This window comes from Daldinia loculata (assembly GCF_022478755.1).
Source record: "Daldinia loculata strain CBS 113971 unplaced genomic scaffold F4817scaffold_28, whole genome shotgun sequence".
In the NCBI taxonomy this organism is placed as follows: Eukaryota; Fungi; Ascomycota; class Sordariomycetes; order Xylariales; family Hypoxylaceae; genus Daldinia; species Daldinia loculata.
The window spans coordinates 73,487-88,478 of record NW_026054882.1 but is presented as its reverse complement, the minus strand read 5'-3'; the positions used below and the strand labels follow the sequence as shown (position 1 = coordinate 88,478).

General features: G+C 45.4%; 5 protein-coding genes across 5 annotated transcripts; 3 read left to right on the top strand and 2 right to left on the bottom strand.

The window, feature by feature from the left end:
* The first annotated feature begins 1,902 nt into the window (after window positions 1-1,902).
* On the top strand, window positions 1,903-3,943 carry F4817DRAFT_121510 (Mu homology domain-containing protein). Its single transcript, XM_049297639.1, has 4 exons — window positions 1,903-2,239; window positions 2,300-2,428; window positions 2,479-3,573; window positions 3,626-3,943. Exons 1-4 carry the CDS (start codon window positions 2,201-2,203, stop codon window positions 3,704-3,706), a joined length of 1,344 nt encoding a protein of 447 aa, XP_049158437.1. The 5' UTR covers window positions 1,903-2,200; the 3' UTR covers window positions 3,707-3,943.
* Window positions 3,918-6,134, top strand: F4817DRAFT_121515 (HET-domain-containing protein). The gene is made up of 2 exons (XM_049297640.1): window positions 3,918-4,074; window positions 4,162-6,134. Exon 2 carries the CDS (start codon window positions 4,268-4,270, stop codon window positions 5,996-5,998), a length of 1,731 nt encoding a protein of 576 aa, XP_049158436.1. The 5' UTR covers window positions 3,918-4,074; window positions 4,162-4,267; the 3' UTR covers window positions 5,999-6,134.
* A 135-nt stretch (window positions 6,135-6,269) lies between these two features.
* On the bottom strand, window positions 6,270-7,004 carry F4817DRAFT_316417 (uncharacterized protein; the record flags this gene model as incomplete). Its single annotated transcript, XM_049300674.1, has 1 exon — window positions 6,270-7,004. The coding sequence occupies one exon, from the start codon at window positions 7,002-7,004 to the stop codon at window positions 6,270-6,272; it is 735 nt and encodes a 244-aa protein (XP_049158435.1).
* Window positions 7,005-8,413: 1,409 nt separating this feature from the next.
* F4817DRAFT_339077 (fungal-specific transcription factor domain-containing protein) lies at window positions 8,414-11,927 on the top strand. Its single transcript, XM_049303506.1, has 2 exons — window positions 8,414-8,880; window positions 8,996-11,927. The coding sequence occupies exons 1-2, from the start codon at window positions 8,688-8,690 to the stop codon at window positions 11,443-11,445; spliced, it is 2,643 nt and encodes an 880-aa protein (XP_049158434.1). The 5' UTR covers window positions 8,414-8,687; the 3' UTR covers window positions 11,446-11,927.
* F4817DRAFT_365577 (uncharacterized protein) lies at window positions 11,886-12,481 on the bottom strand (the record flags this gene model as incomplete). The annotated part of the gene is made up of 1 exon (XM_049306886.1): window positions 11,886-12,481. Exon 1 carries the CDS (start codon window positions 12,366-12,368, stop codon window positions 11,886-11,888), a length of 483 nt encoding a protein of 160 aa, XP_049158433.1. The 5' UTR covers window positions 12,369-12,481.
* Between the last annotated feature and the right edge of the window lie 2,511 nt (window positions 12,482-14,992).

The window sequence follows — 14,992 nt, the reverse complement described above, 5'->3', positions numbered from 1 at the left end:
GTATTTATAGAGAATGACGACTTTTTACTGGTTAATCTTAGGTCGGTCTTAGTTGTGATTGGTCTGATGGTGTAATATGTAATATATCCACAATAAGCTTCCCCAAAGATAGCACGGAAATATCTGTACAGTATTACGCACCGTCTAGACCCGATCGGCTTGTGAAAGCCTTACCTTACGATATACATACCACACGAGCCAGTTACCCAATCGAGGTTCAAATCGTTCCGCTGTATACAACCTTTTTCTCACGCCGGTCCTCCGTCTAGAACGACTCGTCGGCGGAATACGAAAATTGAGAAGTGATTATTATGTACTATATGTCCGTAGGTAAACCCGGCCGTGTTGACATGTGCTGGTACGATTTCGTCGAATTATCGATTCATCGTCGCAGTTGCAACACGATGGCCTGAAGAGACCCAAACAACTAAAAGAATCGAACGAATTCTCGACGCAATCATATGCTGTAATAATGAAACCGGACAGCAATAGATCATCGGAGCTTACAGACGCTCGAGAAGGTATATACAAGCACGTGTCAACCAGCCTAAGTTGTATGGTTTAATTGTGTCCAAGTGATCACATGCAACTAATATCCTCTTGGCCACTAGGAGTAGAGGCTGATCCGCCACTGTTGGCACTGTGAAAGGGAAAAAGAGAGACAAAAGCATATGATAATTGCTCGCTCCCCTTAGGGTCTGAGACACGACGCCCTGTGGGAAGACCGGCATCGAACGAGCAAATGATATCTCATCTGAGATCCTTTCAACTTCTTTTCTATCTACATAGCCACTTACGCATCTTTTCCTAACATGTGTTTTCGTAAGATTCATCCGACACATTCTTCCAGTTCGCTCTGAGTGGCCTTGGCTGTGGTCCGTGGTCCGTAGCCGTAGCCCGTAGCCGTTAGCAAGGGATATGCTTTGTTAGATAGTCACGAGTTCCACTTGGGGCTGCCGTAGATCCCAACGTCACTGAAGCATCCTCGGCAGACCGCGTGAGCGAACTGACGATATTAGTTGCCGACTAAGTGGGATTAAGTTGGGTTCAACTCAAATCCCAGCGCTTCTAGAGCTGAAACTTTAGACGGCATAGCGTATGAGCTAAAGGCGTAGCAGACACAGACATGATAAAATTGAATGAAACTTGTAGCGAAATTGACTGAACGATTGACAACTTCGAGTCGAATATTCACAACGCGAACGTCACAGAACTAGAATCAAGACCTAGACCCATATCATCCTCCTGTATTCATACTCATTAATCATCAGCGCTCACAATTAAGCATAATAACCATGAAACATTCTGCTAAATGTCTCACTCGCCGATGCTAGACCTCGGCTGCAAACTGTGCCTCATACGAATGTCAGACGGATGACAACCGAATCTGAGGCATCTACCATAGTCTAGCCGCGCGTGTAATACTACGGACTCCCACAACTGAAATAGGCAAATAAAAATCAGGAATAGTATAAATCAAGAATAGTATGTTCGGTCCCTCTGACGCCGCCCAAGCAACAGTATGTTACCAATACGGCAAATAATACTCGGGCAGCTCTTATGGTACCATATCGAATTGAATCCTTCTCCGCGTCTCGAAATCGCATGCTACACCAACGACGACACGGTAAGAAACCAACAGAATGCCGGAACTAATTGTGTAGTAAATAATGAGCTGCACTGTCTAATGGACGCGTTGAAGAAGAAAGGAAGAGAGAAGACAAGAAAAAAAAATTTGTTTGGAAAGTTATCGTGAAAGAAAATTTTGGTGGGTCTCGAGCAGGCTCCGCTTTGTCACATGACTTTATAATAAGCCCATAATTTTAGGTAATGGAACCTGCTTGGTGCGTCCGTGCTTATGGAAGGCTTCAGGCTTTCAAGGTGAGGCTAGTGTATGTGGCTTGATAAGGGATGAGACCCGGTCTTTGGCTTGGAACTTCGGCAACTTGAAGCAACGTGGGGTCTCGAAAGCTGTCCTACGAATTGTGTGGCATGCGATCTACCGAAATAGTTATCTTTCACTTGGCGAAGAGCTTCTCTACTTTATCTACGAAATACTTTATGACTTCATATGCGCATTAGGAACTACGCGTAATTTATTCGTTGAATGACTGAGCATCTCTGAGGCTCGCTGTCTGGCCTAAGTGCCAATTGACACCCTTCCTATTCGCGCCCCTGAATCAAGCTCCAGACCGACATCATGGCATCAGCTTTATTCTTTCTCGATCTGAAGGGCAAGGTGCGACTGTTACAACTCTAGATCTCTGGTGCTGTATGCTTGCTGACACGTCGTCTATAGACCCTACTTGCCCGAAACTATCGAGGTGATATTCCCATGTCAGCTGTCGAGAAGTTCCCTATACTCCTTAGCGAAGCCGAAGAAGAGTCCTCCGCCGTACCACCATGTTTCTCCCACGAAGGCATCAACGTGTGTATCTCGGAAACTACCTTCCTTTCTTTAATACTGATCGCTAGCAGTACTTATATATCCGACATAACAACCTTTACCTCCTTGCCCTAACAAAGCGAAACACGAATGCCGCCGAGATCCTACTCTTCCTACATAAAGTTGTCGAAGTCTTCACCGAGTATTTTAAAGCGTTAGAAGAAGAGTCCATCCGCGACAACTTTGTCATTATATACGAGTTATTAGACGAGATGATGGACTTCGGTTACCCTCAAACGACAGAGTCCAAGATTCTCCAGGAGTACATCACCCAGGAATCGCATAAGCTAGAAGTGCAAGCTCGGCCACCTATTGCCGTCACTAATGCCGTGTCGTGGCGGTCCGAAGGCATAAGATATAGGAAGAACGAAGTGTTTTTGGACGTGGTCGAAAGCTTGAACCTACTAGTATCAGCGAACGGAAACGTGTTAAGGTCGGAGATTCTCGGTGCGATTAAGATGAAGTGCTATCTCTCCGGAATGCCAGAACTGCGACTGGGTTTAAACGACAAGGTCATGTTTGAAACGACTGGAAGGACAACGCGAGGCAAGGCTATCGAGATGGAGGATGTCAAGTTTCACCAGTGTGTTCGGTTATCACGCTTCGAGAACGACCGGACTATCTCTTTCATCCCTCCAGACGGCGAGTTTGAGCTGATGAGCTATCGATTAAACACCCAAGTCAAGCCTCTGATCTGGGTCGAATGTGTGGTTGAGAGTCACTCAGGATCCCGAATCGAGTATATGCTAAAAGCAAAGGCGCAATTTAAAAGGAGGAGTACAGCAAACAACGTTGAGATCATTGTCCCAGTGCCTGACGATGCTGACTCTCCTCGGTTCCGAACAAATATCGGCAGTGTTCACTACGCCCCCGAGCAGAGTGCCATCGTATGGAAGATTAAGCAGTTTGGCGGTGGCAAGGAGTTCCTCATGCGAGCTGAGCTTGGACTACCTAGCGTGAGAGGTGACGACGAGCACGGAGGAGGAATGACAGGTGGTTTTGGCGGAAGCATGGGCGGCGTCAATGCAGGCAAAGGCGCCAAGAGGCCCATTCAGGTCAAGTTTGAAATCCCCTATTTCACAACTAGCGGTATTCAAGTGCGCTACTTGAAGATCACAGAGCCTAAGGTATATTACCCCTTTTCTAACCCAGCCACACACGTATTAACCTCATCTCTAGCTGCAATACCCGTCGTTGCCCTGGGTTAGATATATTACTCAGTCAGGGGACATCGCTGTGCGGCTACCGGATGCTGTATGAGAGGCCCATGTTGACCTATAATGTTTAACGAAGATGTTACTTTTCGACAGGTCTAGAGAAAAGTTTCAGGTAGAGTTGATAAGTCACAACTAGTCAGTGGCGACGTCGGGCATGAATATTAAACGACTTTCCAAATCATATCGTCCGTATACCCGTTTTAATTACATCATTTTACACATATGTTTCCAAAGCGGTGTCCTAGAGTCCGTTCGGATCGTTTTCGAACACCCTTTCTAGTCTATCAAGAGCTTAGGATTATTCCGAGACATGATCCCTTATGCTCCTTGGTGAGAGTTGACGGTCTACTACGACTTGTAACCTCCCACTTGTCATTTTTTTCACTCGCTTTGTAGGAGCTGAACATCCAGGTAAGTAATGAATGACATTGATCATCACGGCTTCACAAAGTAATTTCCTATATACTGTGTCTTCCCTCACTCTACAGCATTTCCTAGGACCAGAGTGTCTTCTACTCTAGCACTACCACCTATCCCGAATCAAGAGTACTATCCATAGCATCCTCACCACATCATCATCACCTTAATATTTCAGGCTCTCACCATGCGCTTAATCGACGTCAACACCTTTGAACTCAAAGAGTTTTTCAGTGAGAAGGCGCCACCGTATGCCATCCTATCACACACATGGAAGGGTGACACGGAGGTGACGTTCCAGGAGTGGGAGTGCGCCGCCGTCGATGACGCCGTCAAGCAGAAAGAAGGTTATGCCAAGATCATGGGAGCATGCTGTCGCGCGCGTGCCGACGATTTGCAATATCTCTGGTGTGACACCAACTGCATCGACAAGAGCAGCTCTGCTGAACTTAGCGAGGCTATTAACAGTATGTTCACTTGGTACCGCGACTCAACTGTGTGCTACACGTACCTCTATGATGTCCAGGCGGAGACGGATACGTTTACGAAGAGCCGTTGGTTTACTAGAGGCTGGACGTTGCAGGAGTTACTTGCGCCGAGCAAGGTTCTGTTCTTTGATCGTCACTGGACGGTACTTGGGGATAGGAGCGAATTGGCAGGTGTAGTTTCGGATATCACAAGAATCCATATCGGCGCTTTGAGAGATCGTTCAACAATCTATGATTACTCTATTGCTCAACGTATGTCTTGGGCTGCTAACCGACAGACATCTCGCCAAGAAGATATTGCTTATTGTCTACTTGGAATCTTTAACATCAATATGCCACTGCTCTATGGCGAGGGGCAGAATGCATTCTCTAGGCTACAGCGAGAAATAGTGGAAGTCTCAAATGACCATAGCATTCTTGCATGGGATTGGTGGCATTCCGATACCCGCCCTCCATTAAGTGCTTTAGCACCGTCTCCTGCTGAGTTTCGTTTCTGTGGCTCAATAGTCCAGAACCATAAGTATGATCGAAATCCCTATTCTATCACCAATCTAGGCATATCCATGAACCTTACACTTATCAAAATGCGAGTGAAAGGAATGGTTTTAGTGGGATTGAATTGCGAAAAGGTGTTGTGTAGGGAGGCTCATCACTCCAGACTGCCCGACGGAATCAAATTGGAGAGACATTTTCGAATATGGATTCCTCTACGTCATTCAAGATACAACACCTTCTTTAGAGCACATTATCCGTCATCCAAAATCTTTCTACAACAATTATATCAAGTTATGGAACACCCGACGCCTACAGATTTGTTCCTAAGTTTAGATTCGTCTCAGGCTGGCGTCACTCAGCCTCTTGAGGATATCGATAAATTTCTACGGCAGTATCCTTCCAATTTGTCTTCTGGATCACTTGTTTCGGTTGCGTCAGGGGCTATGACATCTCAAAAACAAATCATACGGGAAGTCTATCCCCTGGATAACATTTCTATAACTCAGTTAAAGTGCAGAGGTACTTCTAGCGTCTCGCATCAGTTCATATCCTCTGGCAACTTTTCCGTGATCTTCTCAGTCTACTGGAACGAACAAGGATTCCCCCAGGAGTGGTTATACACCAATCTGTATAACCCAAAGCTTAAAACCAGCACTCATATAAGCTCTGATGGTGACTGGAGTTGTCTTTTCGGGGGGGATGCTCAATTCCGGTCTGCTCAAGATTGTAATAGCGTCGCCAGCATGCACTCACTTCATAGGAAATTGCGGGAGCAATACGAGAGATCTTTAGACGGATACGTACGAACAGAAGAGGACCCTATTGTCAATGTTGAAGATAAGCCACTAGAAGACCTGTTTGGGCAACAAGAGCTAATCGTTGATATCATTTTCCGAGAAAGTCCCAGGTCCCAACGTTTACTTACTAAGGGGTAGACTACTAGGTATATTCTATATTTTCTATGCTTGACTGCTTAAATGGCTTAGTTCAATTGTGAACAGCTTAATGTGGTCACCTAGTAACATAGACTTCTCTCCGAGTATTGGCAGAACCTGAGATAAGGTACCCAATCTTCTATTTGTTCCTATCACCATCAGTTAAGACCAAATAACCAAGGTACTTTACTATACGAACTATTTAGATCAAACTCGGGACTACTATGTTCGTATCTTCCTCAATAGTCACCCCATCCTATTAAACCCTTAACTAAAATCGTTTTGACATGGCGCCTTGCTCTTGGAGTAAATTCAGTATGAAGCGTGCGTTATTTCCGGTATTGTGGAGAAAATGTACGTTATATGATAAGTCTGATGCCGATATCAGCGCTGTTTCGAGTGTAACCTTATTGGATTGGTGGTTTTGAAGTTGCCATATAATTTGTGTGTCGAGAATGATTACCTCTGATCCTGGCGGTTCCCAAAATTTTTCAAGGAGGTCTAAGGTGGAGCGAATACCATGCCCAACAATGACTGTTCTTTGACAACCAGCCCCTAGAGACTCGAATATATAATCTATTTTTTGTGCGATTTGCGATTCGGAAATCAACTCAGTCTTTCCAAATGTGAAGATATCAGGGTCATTTAGCATGTATCGGTCCTTGAGCAATTTGTTCTCCTCGATTTGCCAATGACGACTCAGCACAACATTGTCATCGTTCCCACCAGAATACCACGCTGACATCCCGATGTCAGTGATTTTTGTACGATCCAGTTCCCAAGCGTGAACGTCAATAGAAATGAAGACTGTAACATGCTTATTAGACTCTCTCAGAAGACTTGCTAGTTTCTCGTTGTCGTCTACATATTTATGCCTAGTTTCTGGCACATTATCGCTGGAAGTCCGAGTCGAAACAATTCGAATTCCGAATAGCGTTCTTGCCCGGTTGAAATGGTATACGGCCAGGCCAATTAATAAGGCAAAAATACCACATAACCAGGTCATTATTATCACCAAGCTGACCATAGTAGATATTTTGTTTGATACAGTGCGTAGGCGTATTCAAATCTGGTTTAACTCCGGTATAGTATTTAGGAGGCGTTGGAATAGATGTGTGACTAGCATCGAATAAATTTGGTGAAAAAGACACACGAATTGAGCAAGCGGCCTTATGAAATGGGTCGCGTTAATAGTCAAAAGAGTACAAAGCCTTGTATTCTTTGTGACGCGATCGTTGAAAGGCGCTTTCAGTCTATGGCGCTGATTCTTAGGGAAGCCAGAGGTAGAACGACAAATGAGTCACAAGACCGTCGAGGTAGAAGAACGGTGGAAGCCTAACATACAAAATAGTCCTAAACCTAGATAGTAGCCCGTGTTACCGTATCTTTGCTTATCGAGTCGAGTTGCCATAAGAGTTGCTTATTAAGGGATAACCTTACTATATTAACTAGTTAGGTATTGACTTTTGAGAAATTAGGCTAGGCAAGGAGTTTCTTAGTAGATGACATCAAAGCTGCAAGTTACCCCCCCCCCCCAGAGCCGAAAGGGGATTGACTACCAAGTAGGTTAGTTGGGTGCCTTCGAGACAGGTACACAATTTCTTTATCCTCGGGCAAAACATCACCACCTTTACTCTAATTATAGTCTTTGTGATAATGGTAGAACTAGCTAAAGGTCGGCTCCGGATTCTCTATTGGTAATATTAGAAAATTAGTCTACGAATTATTCCTCAATGGTAATGTAAAAGATATTACATATCAATCACAGCAAGCCCTTAGTAGTGAGTTGTTCTTGTTAACTCCAGGTATTACCTTTCTACTAGCTGCGTTACCCGTTCGCGCAAACGCTTACGGGGAGTACCTAGCTTCAAGAGTGCCTTTTACGCCACATATAAGTCTGGCCTCTGATTGGCTAGCCACACCTCAGCGCACGTCCGATGAATTTTTTGTAGAATCAATTGACCTACTATACTATTATATAAAATTTTTAATAATTGGTATCGTTAGATAGAGCGCGTTTTGCATGACTTTTCTATCTTATTTGCATGTGTATTAGACCTTATGCGATAGAATGGCAAAAGGAAAAGTCGCCAACTGCGGGGCGATTCTAAGGATCTGATTGGCTGGAAAAATTGTGGCAGTACTAATAAAATATAGAAGAGTTGATTATCTGGAATATTAAATCACAAGTTAAAGTATTTTGTATCCAATCGCTCAACTATGAAGCTGTCATAATAGTATCGCTCGCTTGTATGGGCCGACTGGTCGGTACGCTCAAAAAAAAAACCCCCCACGGCTTACACGACGCTAGGACACAACGGGAGGGATTCTACCCCGGATAATTAGGAGTTGGAGAGGCCCCCCACGGCTCTCGGGGCAGGGGGCAGCCCCCGCGTCGGATTTCTTGGCGAATATTCCCATCTCAGCCAGCCGTCCCGAGAAAGTGGGAGGGAAATGTCGCGCAATCGTGTTCCTGTAGAAAAGCTGTAGAAAACCAGGCTGGACCCCCATCCACTCCGCTCCCCGGCTTGTTTTTTTTTAGTCTATTAGTCTTGCCTGCGTCCTCCCTGCGTCCTCCCCCATCTCGAGATTCCCCGCGGAACGGTTCGGCGCATATGCAAGTCATACGTCTCTGATATTACGATATTGCGATATTATCGATATTATGGACGAGCGATGTCGCGGTTAAATGGCGTCCCAGCAGTCCCAGCAGCAATCACCAAGAGACGGAGGAGGAGGAGGGAATGCTGCTGCTGGTGGCGGCGGGGGTTCATACAAACGAGCGAGCCGGAAGGGAGCTCCCCGGAGATTTTCGTGCGACTGGCCCGGGTGCGACAAGATGTATTCGAGAGCTGAGCATCTTCAGAGGCATCAATTGAATCGTAAGGCTAAGAGAGATCCCAAGACCAAGACTAGAGATCCTAAGACCGCAGATCATCTATTCTTAGTTCTGGATCTACGTCGATGGTGATATTACAATGCTAACGCGAATCCAAGATGCTCCCAAGACCATCTATACGTGCGATGTCCCCGACTGCACGCAAACTTTTGTGAGGCCAGATCTGCTGGCGCGCCATAAGAAGCGCCATTCGGCCTCGTATATTCCGAGGAACCGTACCAGCAGCTTTAGTATGCCCACCAAGGACTCTCCCCAGGAGATGCCTATGATGCCTTCTCCTAGCATCGCTACGAATGCTGTAGGCCCGCCGCGGTCGGCGACATTTCCACAGCAGCCCGCGAGTGCTCCACGGAACGCAGCTGTGCTCTTGACTTCTGACTCTCCAGTTCAAGCTCAACATCCGCCTTTACCGCCTCCTATGGCGCCTACGCAACCAAGTTCGCTAGCGCATAGCGTCCCGTGGACGTCTCCGATGGATGGCGTCAACATCATTCGTCAGAAGGCTGGCTTCTATGGTCGTGAACAACCACCCCCCATGCATGACCATTCCACATTCGTTCCTTATCACAACGTGCCGGTACCGACTAATGCGAACGAGCTAGAGATTCGTGAAAATTTTGGTGTCTGGTTGTTTGACCCTCAACAGACGTATCGAGACTTTAGTTTCGCCAGCATACCATTTCTCGAAGGCGGGCTGGAGTCACCATTCAATAATAATATCCATTACGATCACGAATCACTCACTAGTCGGTCCCAACTTGATCTTACACCCCCACGACATCCCGACATGCCCGACGAGCTTATTTCCGAGTATCGCCGTGTGGATGTCTTACGCTATGTTAAACTATTTCATCAGAAACAGAACAGGTTCGACTCTAAGTTAGCTAACTTGATGCACGAAACTAGTGACGACATACCAGGCCTAAGCTTAGAATTTCTACGAGATTGCATGCGGCATTATTGGGACTTTGTATCACCGAGACTCCCTATCGTTCATCAGCCAACGTTCTCTTCAGCACAATGCTCCATCCTCCTTCTCCTGGTAATGATTGCCTTGGGTGCCGCTCAGATTTACAGCCGCGAATCTAGTCGGGAAATACCAGAATATAAAGCATTGGCCGACCTCATTATCTCTAACGTTCGTTTCGAAATCTTGACCGCCGACGAAGCGTCTCCGCCGGTCGAACTCTGGGTCGCCCAGGCCTTACTCTTAGTGGAATTTTACGAGAAGATGTACTCATCTAGGATCCTTCACGAGAGAGCGCACGTCTACCACTCAGTAACCTTGACGCTGCTTAGGCGAGGTAGTCCCCTGATTGGAGGGGCTGGAGCTGACTCGCCATCCGACGAGCAGAACGGAACGGAGCATCCTGCGACATCAGATGCGAGGACGTGGTGGGTAAAATGGGCCAGGACGGAATCGATGCATAGAGTAGTATTTGCCGCATTTATGATGGATATCGTTCACGCTGCGATGTTTGGGCATGCGGCCGATATGGCCCCTCACGAAATACGCCTACCCTTACCTTGCGACGAGTCTTTATGGTCGGCGTCGAGTCCCGAGATAGTTCGTCATCACGATTCGAATTTTAGATTATATGGTGTCAAGCCCGTCTCATTTTTAGACGGGTTGAAATGTGCCATCCACGGGAAGGAAGTCCGAACCCACGCGTTTGGCCGCATGATTATCATGTGTGGGCTTCTAAGTGTCGGCTGGCACCTCAGACATCGCGACACGCATCTAAAATGGCTTGAGCTAGGAGCCAGTTCTTCGGACACGAGGGATAAGTGGTGTAATATGCTCCTGAAAGCATTTGACGATTGGAAAACCAGTTTCGACCAGGCTATCGGCTCAAGTGACTCTGAGTCGGATGGCCCTGGACCGCAAGCTCACTCTAACGGACTCATTCAGAGTGCGTCTGTTCTATACCATCTTGCTCATATTAGCCTGTACATCGACATTGTTGACTGCCAAGTCTACACTGGGGCTAAGCGGCTACTCGGCCGCAAAATTTCTACTCGGGATTACACTAATGTCGTGGCGCGAATGTCGCTGTGGTCAAATCAAATGACTACCCGTCACGCAATACTCCATGCCTTTAAGCTTCTTCATCGTATTCTGGTGGATCCCCGCCAGAAGAGGAACAATGGCTATGCGAATACTCCTATCGATACTTATGGGATACAATACTCGTGTCGGCGAGATCCCGATCCCCATCGACCGTGGATCATGTATTATGCTACTTTGAGCATATGGTCTTTCGTACGAGCACTTACTCAATCGAGAGATCAATCCAATACCCTACGACCATTCCCACAGCAGTTGCAGCGTAATACAACAGGGGCTTTTGACTACCTCTGTAAAGTGACTAAACTCTCGGAACTCGATACTTCGACGACGAACCTTCAGGCAAATCTTCAAGATGGATTGTCAAATTTGCTCGACACTATAGGTACTCTTACATCCGAGTCACCTTCTGAACTACTCAAAGAAGCATGCGGTCGGCTCGACATATGCAAGCATATGCTTTACCACGGCGAGACTTGAGCACAACACTTTCGAGTTCTTGATCTTTATTTAATATTGCAATGAGCATGGCGAATGTATTTAATTATATACCCTTAGTAGTATGAGATTTGATCGCTACTAGCATTATGGATTGGCTTCACTCGGGTTGGGTTTGAAACCTGGATGGCCAGCTTGAGGAACAAGTCTGGCTAGTTGGAAGAAGTATACACAAGAGCAATTTTCTTAGCACGGTGCCGATGCCCTACAAAGAAGGCTTCATGAGCATTCCGATTCACGAATCTAAATTAGACAAACAATACGATTAATGTATTCCACATAGTAAGAACCCCTTTATTATATATATATAGAACGTAAGAATGCATGATAGATAGCGTATAGGTTATAAGACTAATAACGACGAGTCATACTGTATTTGACCTAGCTTCCCTCTTCCCAACTACAAAGGGCCTTGCCCACGACTATAAAACCTTTATAGTCATAGCGTTTCCTAGCACCTGGACGTACGTAGGGTAGCGAGGCTCACCCTCCTGGAAGTTAATAAGAGCTTGAAGCGTAGCCTGGAACTCACCTAGGCTTGTGGGCGTTAAGACCATACGGCTCAACTTCTCCAACATTCGTATCTGCTTTAAACCCGAATATCTGCCCCGGATTCCGGACATTGCACACCGCTTGTTCTCCACCAACACCTGTAGGTGCTTAGTGAGCTGTCGCTTGTACGGCTGCAGCAGATTCTTTAGAATACGGCGGCGATCTTCATCGTCGTCGTCGTTCAATTCGAGCTCGTAAGAGTTGTCGAGGAGCGACTTGCAGAAGCACAATGGGCAACTTGACTGGACCGGGATCCATTCGAGCCTAAAGCTGCTATCGATGCCGAAACCTCGATGGACCGTCTCTACGATATGCGAGCAGGTATACATCTCATGCGTTACGAAGGTCGGCATCTTGTCCGATCGTAGTACGCAAAGGATTATACCTAAGACCTGCTCGTAGAGATACGGTGTTTATGTTGGCTATGAAGGGTAAGTGTAAGCGGTATAGCTCTAGATCATGCTCGGGGTGGCTAGGAAGCGAAGAAATACAAGATGATTGCGATTTGAGAGCTTTATATAATAACTCGTATTATCTCTAAAGGCTTCCAAGTCGCGCATGTTCTTGTTCTTAAATGGGCTCCATGATAAAGAGGTTAAGTGATAAATCCGCTAACAATTTTTTTGTTTAGCTGCCCTTACAGCATATAATGCCCTATTGTCTAATTGTCTTTGGACTCTAAGTAGAATAACGTCACGCGTGTTTATATGTTACTAACCCTTGGCATAGCCCTTTCAGTACTCTTTTACTCCATTCTATGTTTTTGTAACAAATTAAAAGGCGTTGCGATCGGCTCATTTTAGTTCTAATTGAGGTCATCGCCTCCTACTAATAGTATTTACCTTTCATGACGATGAGTAGCTATGCATTGTTTGGTATTGTCCAATCGGGACAATGTGTAAAGGAGTGTGAGTGTCCGTCGAGCGTTAGAAATGTAAGTGTAACTAGGTCATAGAAGATGCAAACCTCGGAGCGAGACACGGCTATACTTGCTTTGAATAAATACTTGAACATAATTCCAACTATAGAGTCCAGCTGCTCGAACTTCCCGTGTATTACCTTAGCATCGTGGGGTTACAGAAGCCTCTTTGATATCCATATACTGTAAATCATTTATAACACATTAACTTCATTAGCATGTTTTATGAGAAATTACGGTGGCTATTTTCATAAACATGTCATTTTGAGAGGGACTAAGGGCCCCTAAGTAAGGGCAGAGGTACAGATCAACAAGTAGAAGGTTCAATTCTGTTTTACAGCTGGCGATCTATCAAACTAGCTGAGATATTGAGGGTTTCCCACACGCGCCATAATAGCGTTTAGTGGCGATGATGATTATGATGAATTTTTTTACGCCCAGTGGGCATGTAGACTATCTATAGTATTTGGTGGATATGAATGTTACACCGGCGGGAAGAAGGTGAAAGGCTCGTGGGTTTTTAGTCAGAGGTGGAGGTGGAGGTAAAATTAGTAGCATTGATATGGACACACTATAAGGAAGTTAGAATGTTTTCACGATATTTGATGTAGTAACACGTACCAGGAGGCCAGAGTTGTTCTATTCCTTCTTGCCGAATACAGGCTTGAAACCGAATGAAATCTGTGGCATATCTAGAAAAGCCTCTCGGCTACATCTTCCATGAAAAATTCATATCGCAAGCAGGTATGGGGGCGTCTTCGTCGTCTTCTCCATTATCATCCCGGCCTTTAACTCCAGCCTCATCTATTTCGTCTTTACTATCTTTCTCCTTCTCTGCAAAGAGTATGAAGTTAGTATTGAGGCTAACGGGATGGGAGGATGATAGTTTTAGGAAATAAGTTTGTAAGAACTTACCCAAGTGTCAGATGTTCAGGGATGAGGGATTAGGCCATTCCCTGGCGTTGTCCCGAGGCCCTTAGGGTCAAGTTTATCACCCATACTTGTGTTTATACTGGTGTATAATGTAGGCTAGGTAGTTTGTTCTTATACTTCTTTCGTGATTGCTAGTTGGCTGTCACTTGTTGTTGGTGGTGATCGACTTCCAGCCCTTGAGTAGTCTTCAAAGGGTTCTTTGTTGGTAAGGTTAAGGCATTATGTTGTCTTTCCCATAAGTTTGCTTGCCAGTCTCCTGCGACTTGGAAACGGAGGACCGTTTCTTAGCTCTAGCTTAGGCTTAAGCCCCCATGACTTAGAAGCCGTGTTTTGGATAACAGCTGCTAGGTGATACCGATTTTAGTTATTACTTTGGCATAGTAATTAATAGTTGCAGTAAGTATTAAAGTATTGTTAGTTAATAGGTAAGGGTTGATGATAATTGTAGTGTTAAGTGTTATGGTCGTAGTAAGGGTGGTTAACATGGTTGAAATGTTTAAAATGGTTATGATGGTTATGATGATGGGAGAAAACCGTGTCGGCATCAGCGTGTATTTATATTTGGCGGTGTCGAGATGTGCGCTGTACTGATTTCAAGTTGATGTCTGATCCTGACGTATCCTAAGTAACCGCGTCCCTAAAATTCGTCGATTGGAAAGAACGAATTAGTGATTTAATATTTTTCGGCCCGTCGATTGGCTGATTTTCGTTGTTTGCGGCTCAGGTACTGATTCTATTCTGCGGTGTTCCGTACCTAAGGTATCTACAAAGTGACTCGACAAGTAGAATCACGATATTGGTATCGTACCTTCCCTCGACTCGGGCTATGTATGAGGTATGTACCTACTTGCCGTAAGGCTTGAATAATACTTCGGTACATGCCACAGCGCATTTGATTGATCCTAGGATACGACATGGTGATTCCACCTGACAGAGCACTGTTCTACAAATTCACTCCTCATTCATAGGTAGTTAAGGAAGCCCACCTAGGTACCTAACATATAAAATAACACAAAGGTGACATATATCAATACAGACAGACACTAACCAAAATACACCACGATGTTCTTTGATCCGACCATGTATTATTCTAAAAAGGGGTGTTGAGTCTGAAGTACCTGTGCA

What these genes read in the sequence shown, in the direction of transcription:
- F4817DRAFT_121515 (XM_049297640.1), top strand. Translation starts at nt 4,268, where the DNA reads ATGCGCTTAATCGACGTCAACACCTTTGAACTCAAAGAGTTTTTCAGT.
- F4817DRAFT_339077 (XM_049303506.1), top strand. Translation starts at nt 8,688, where the DNA reads ATGGCGTCCCAGCAGTCCCAGCAGCAATCACCAAGAGACGGAGGAGGA. An exon ending in TCAGAGGCATCAATTGAATC is followed by an intron (nt 8,881 to 8,995) that starts GTAAGGCTAAGA and finishes CGCGAATCCAAG; the next exon opens with ATGCTCCCAAGACCATCTAT.
- F4817DRAFT_121510 (XM_049297639.1), top strand. Translation starts at nt 2,201, where the DNA reads ATGGCATCAGCTTTATTCTTTCTCGATCTGAAGGGCAAG. An exon ending in TTCTCGATCTGAAGGGCAAG is followed by an intron (nt 2,240 to 2,299) that starts GTGCGACTGTTA and finishes CGTCGTCTATAG; the next exon opens with ACCCTACTTGCCCGAAACTA. An exon ending in TGAAGATCACAGAGCCTAAG is followed by an intron (nt 3,574 to 3,625) that starts GTATATTACCCC and finishes CCTCATCTCTAG; the next exon opens with CTGCAATACCCGTCGTTGCC.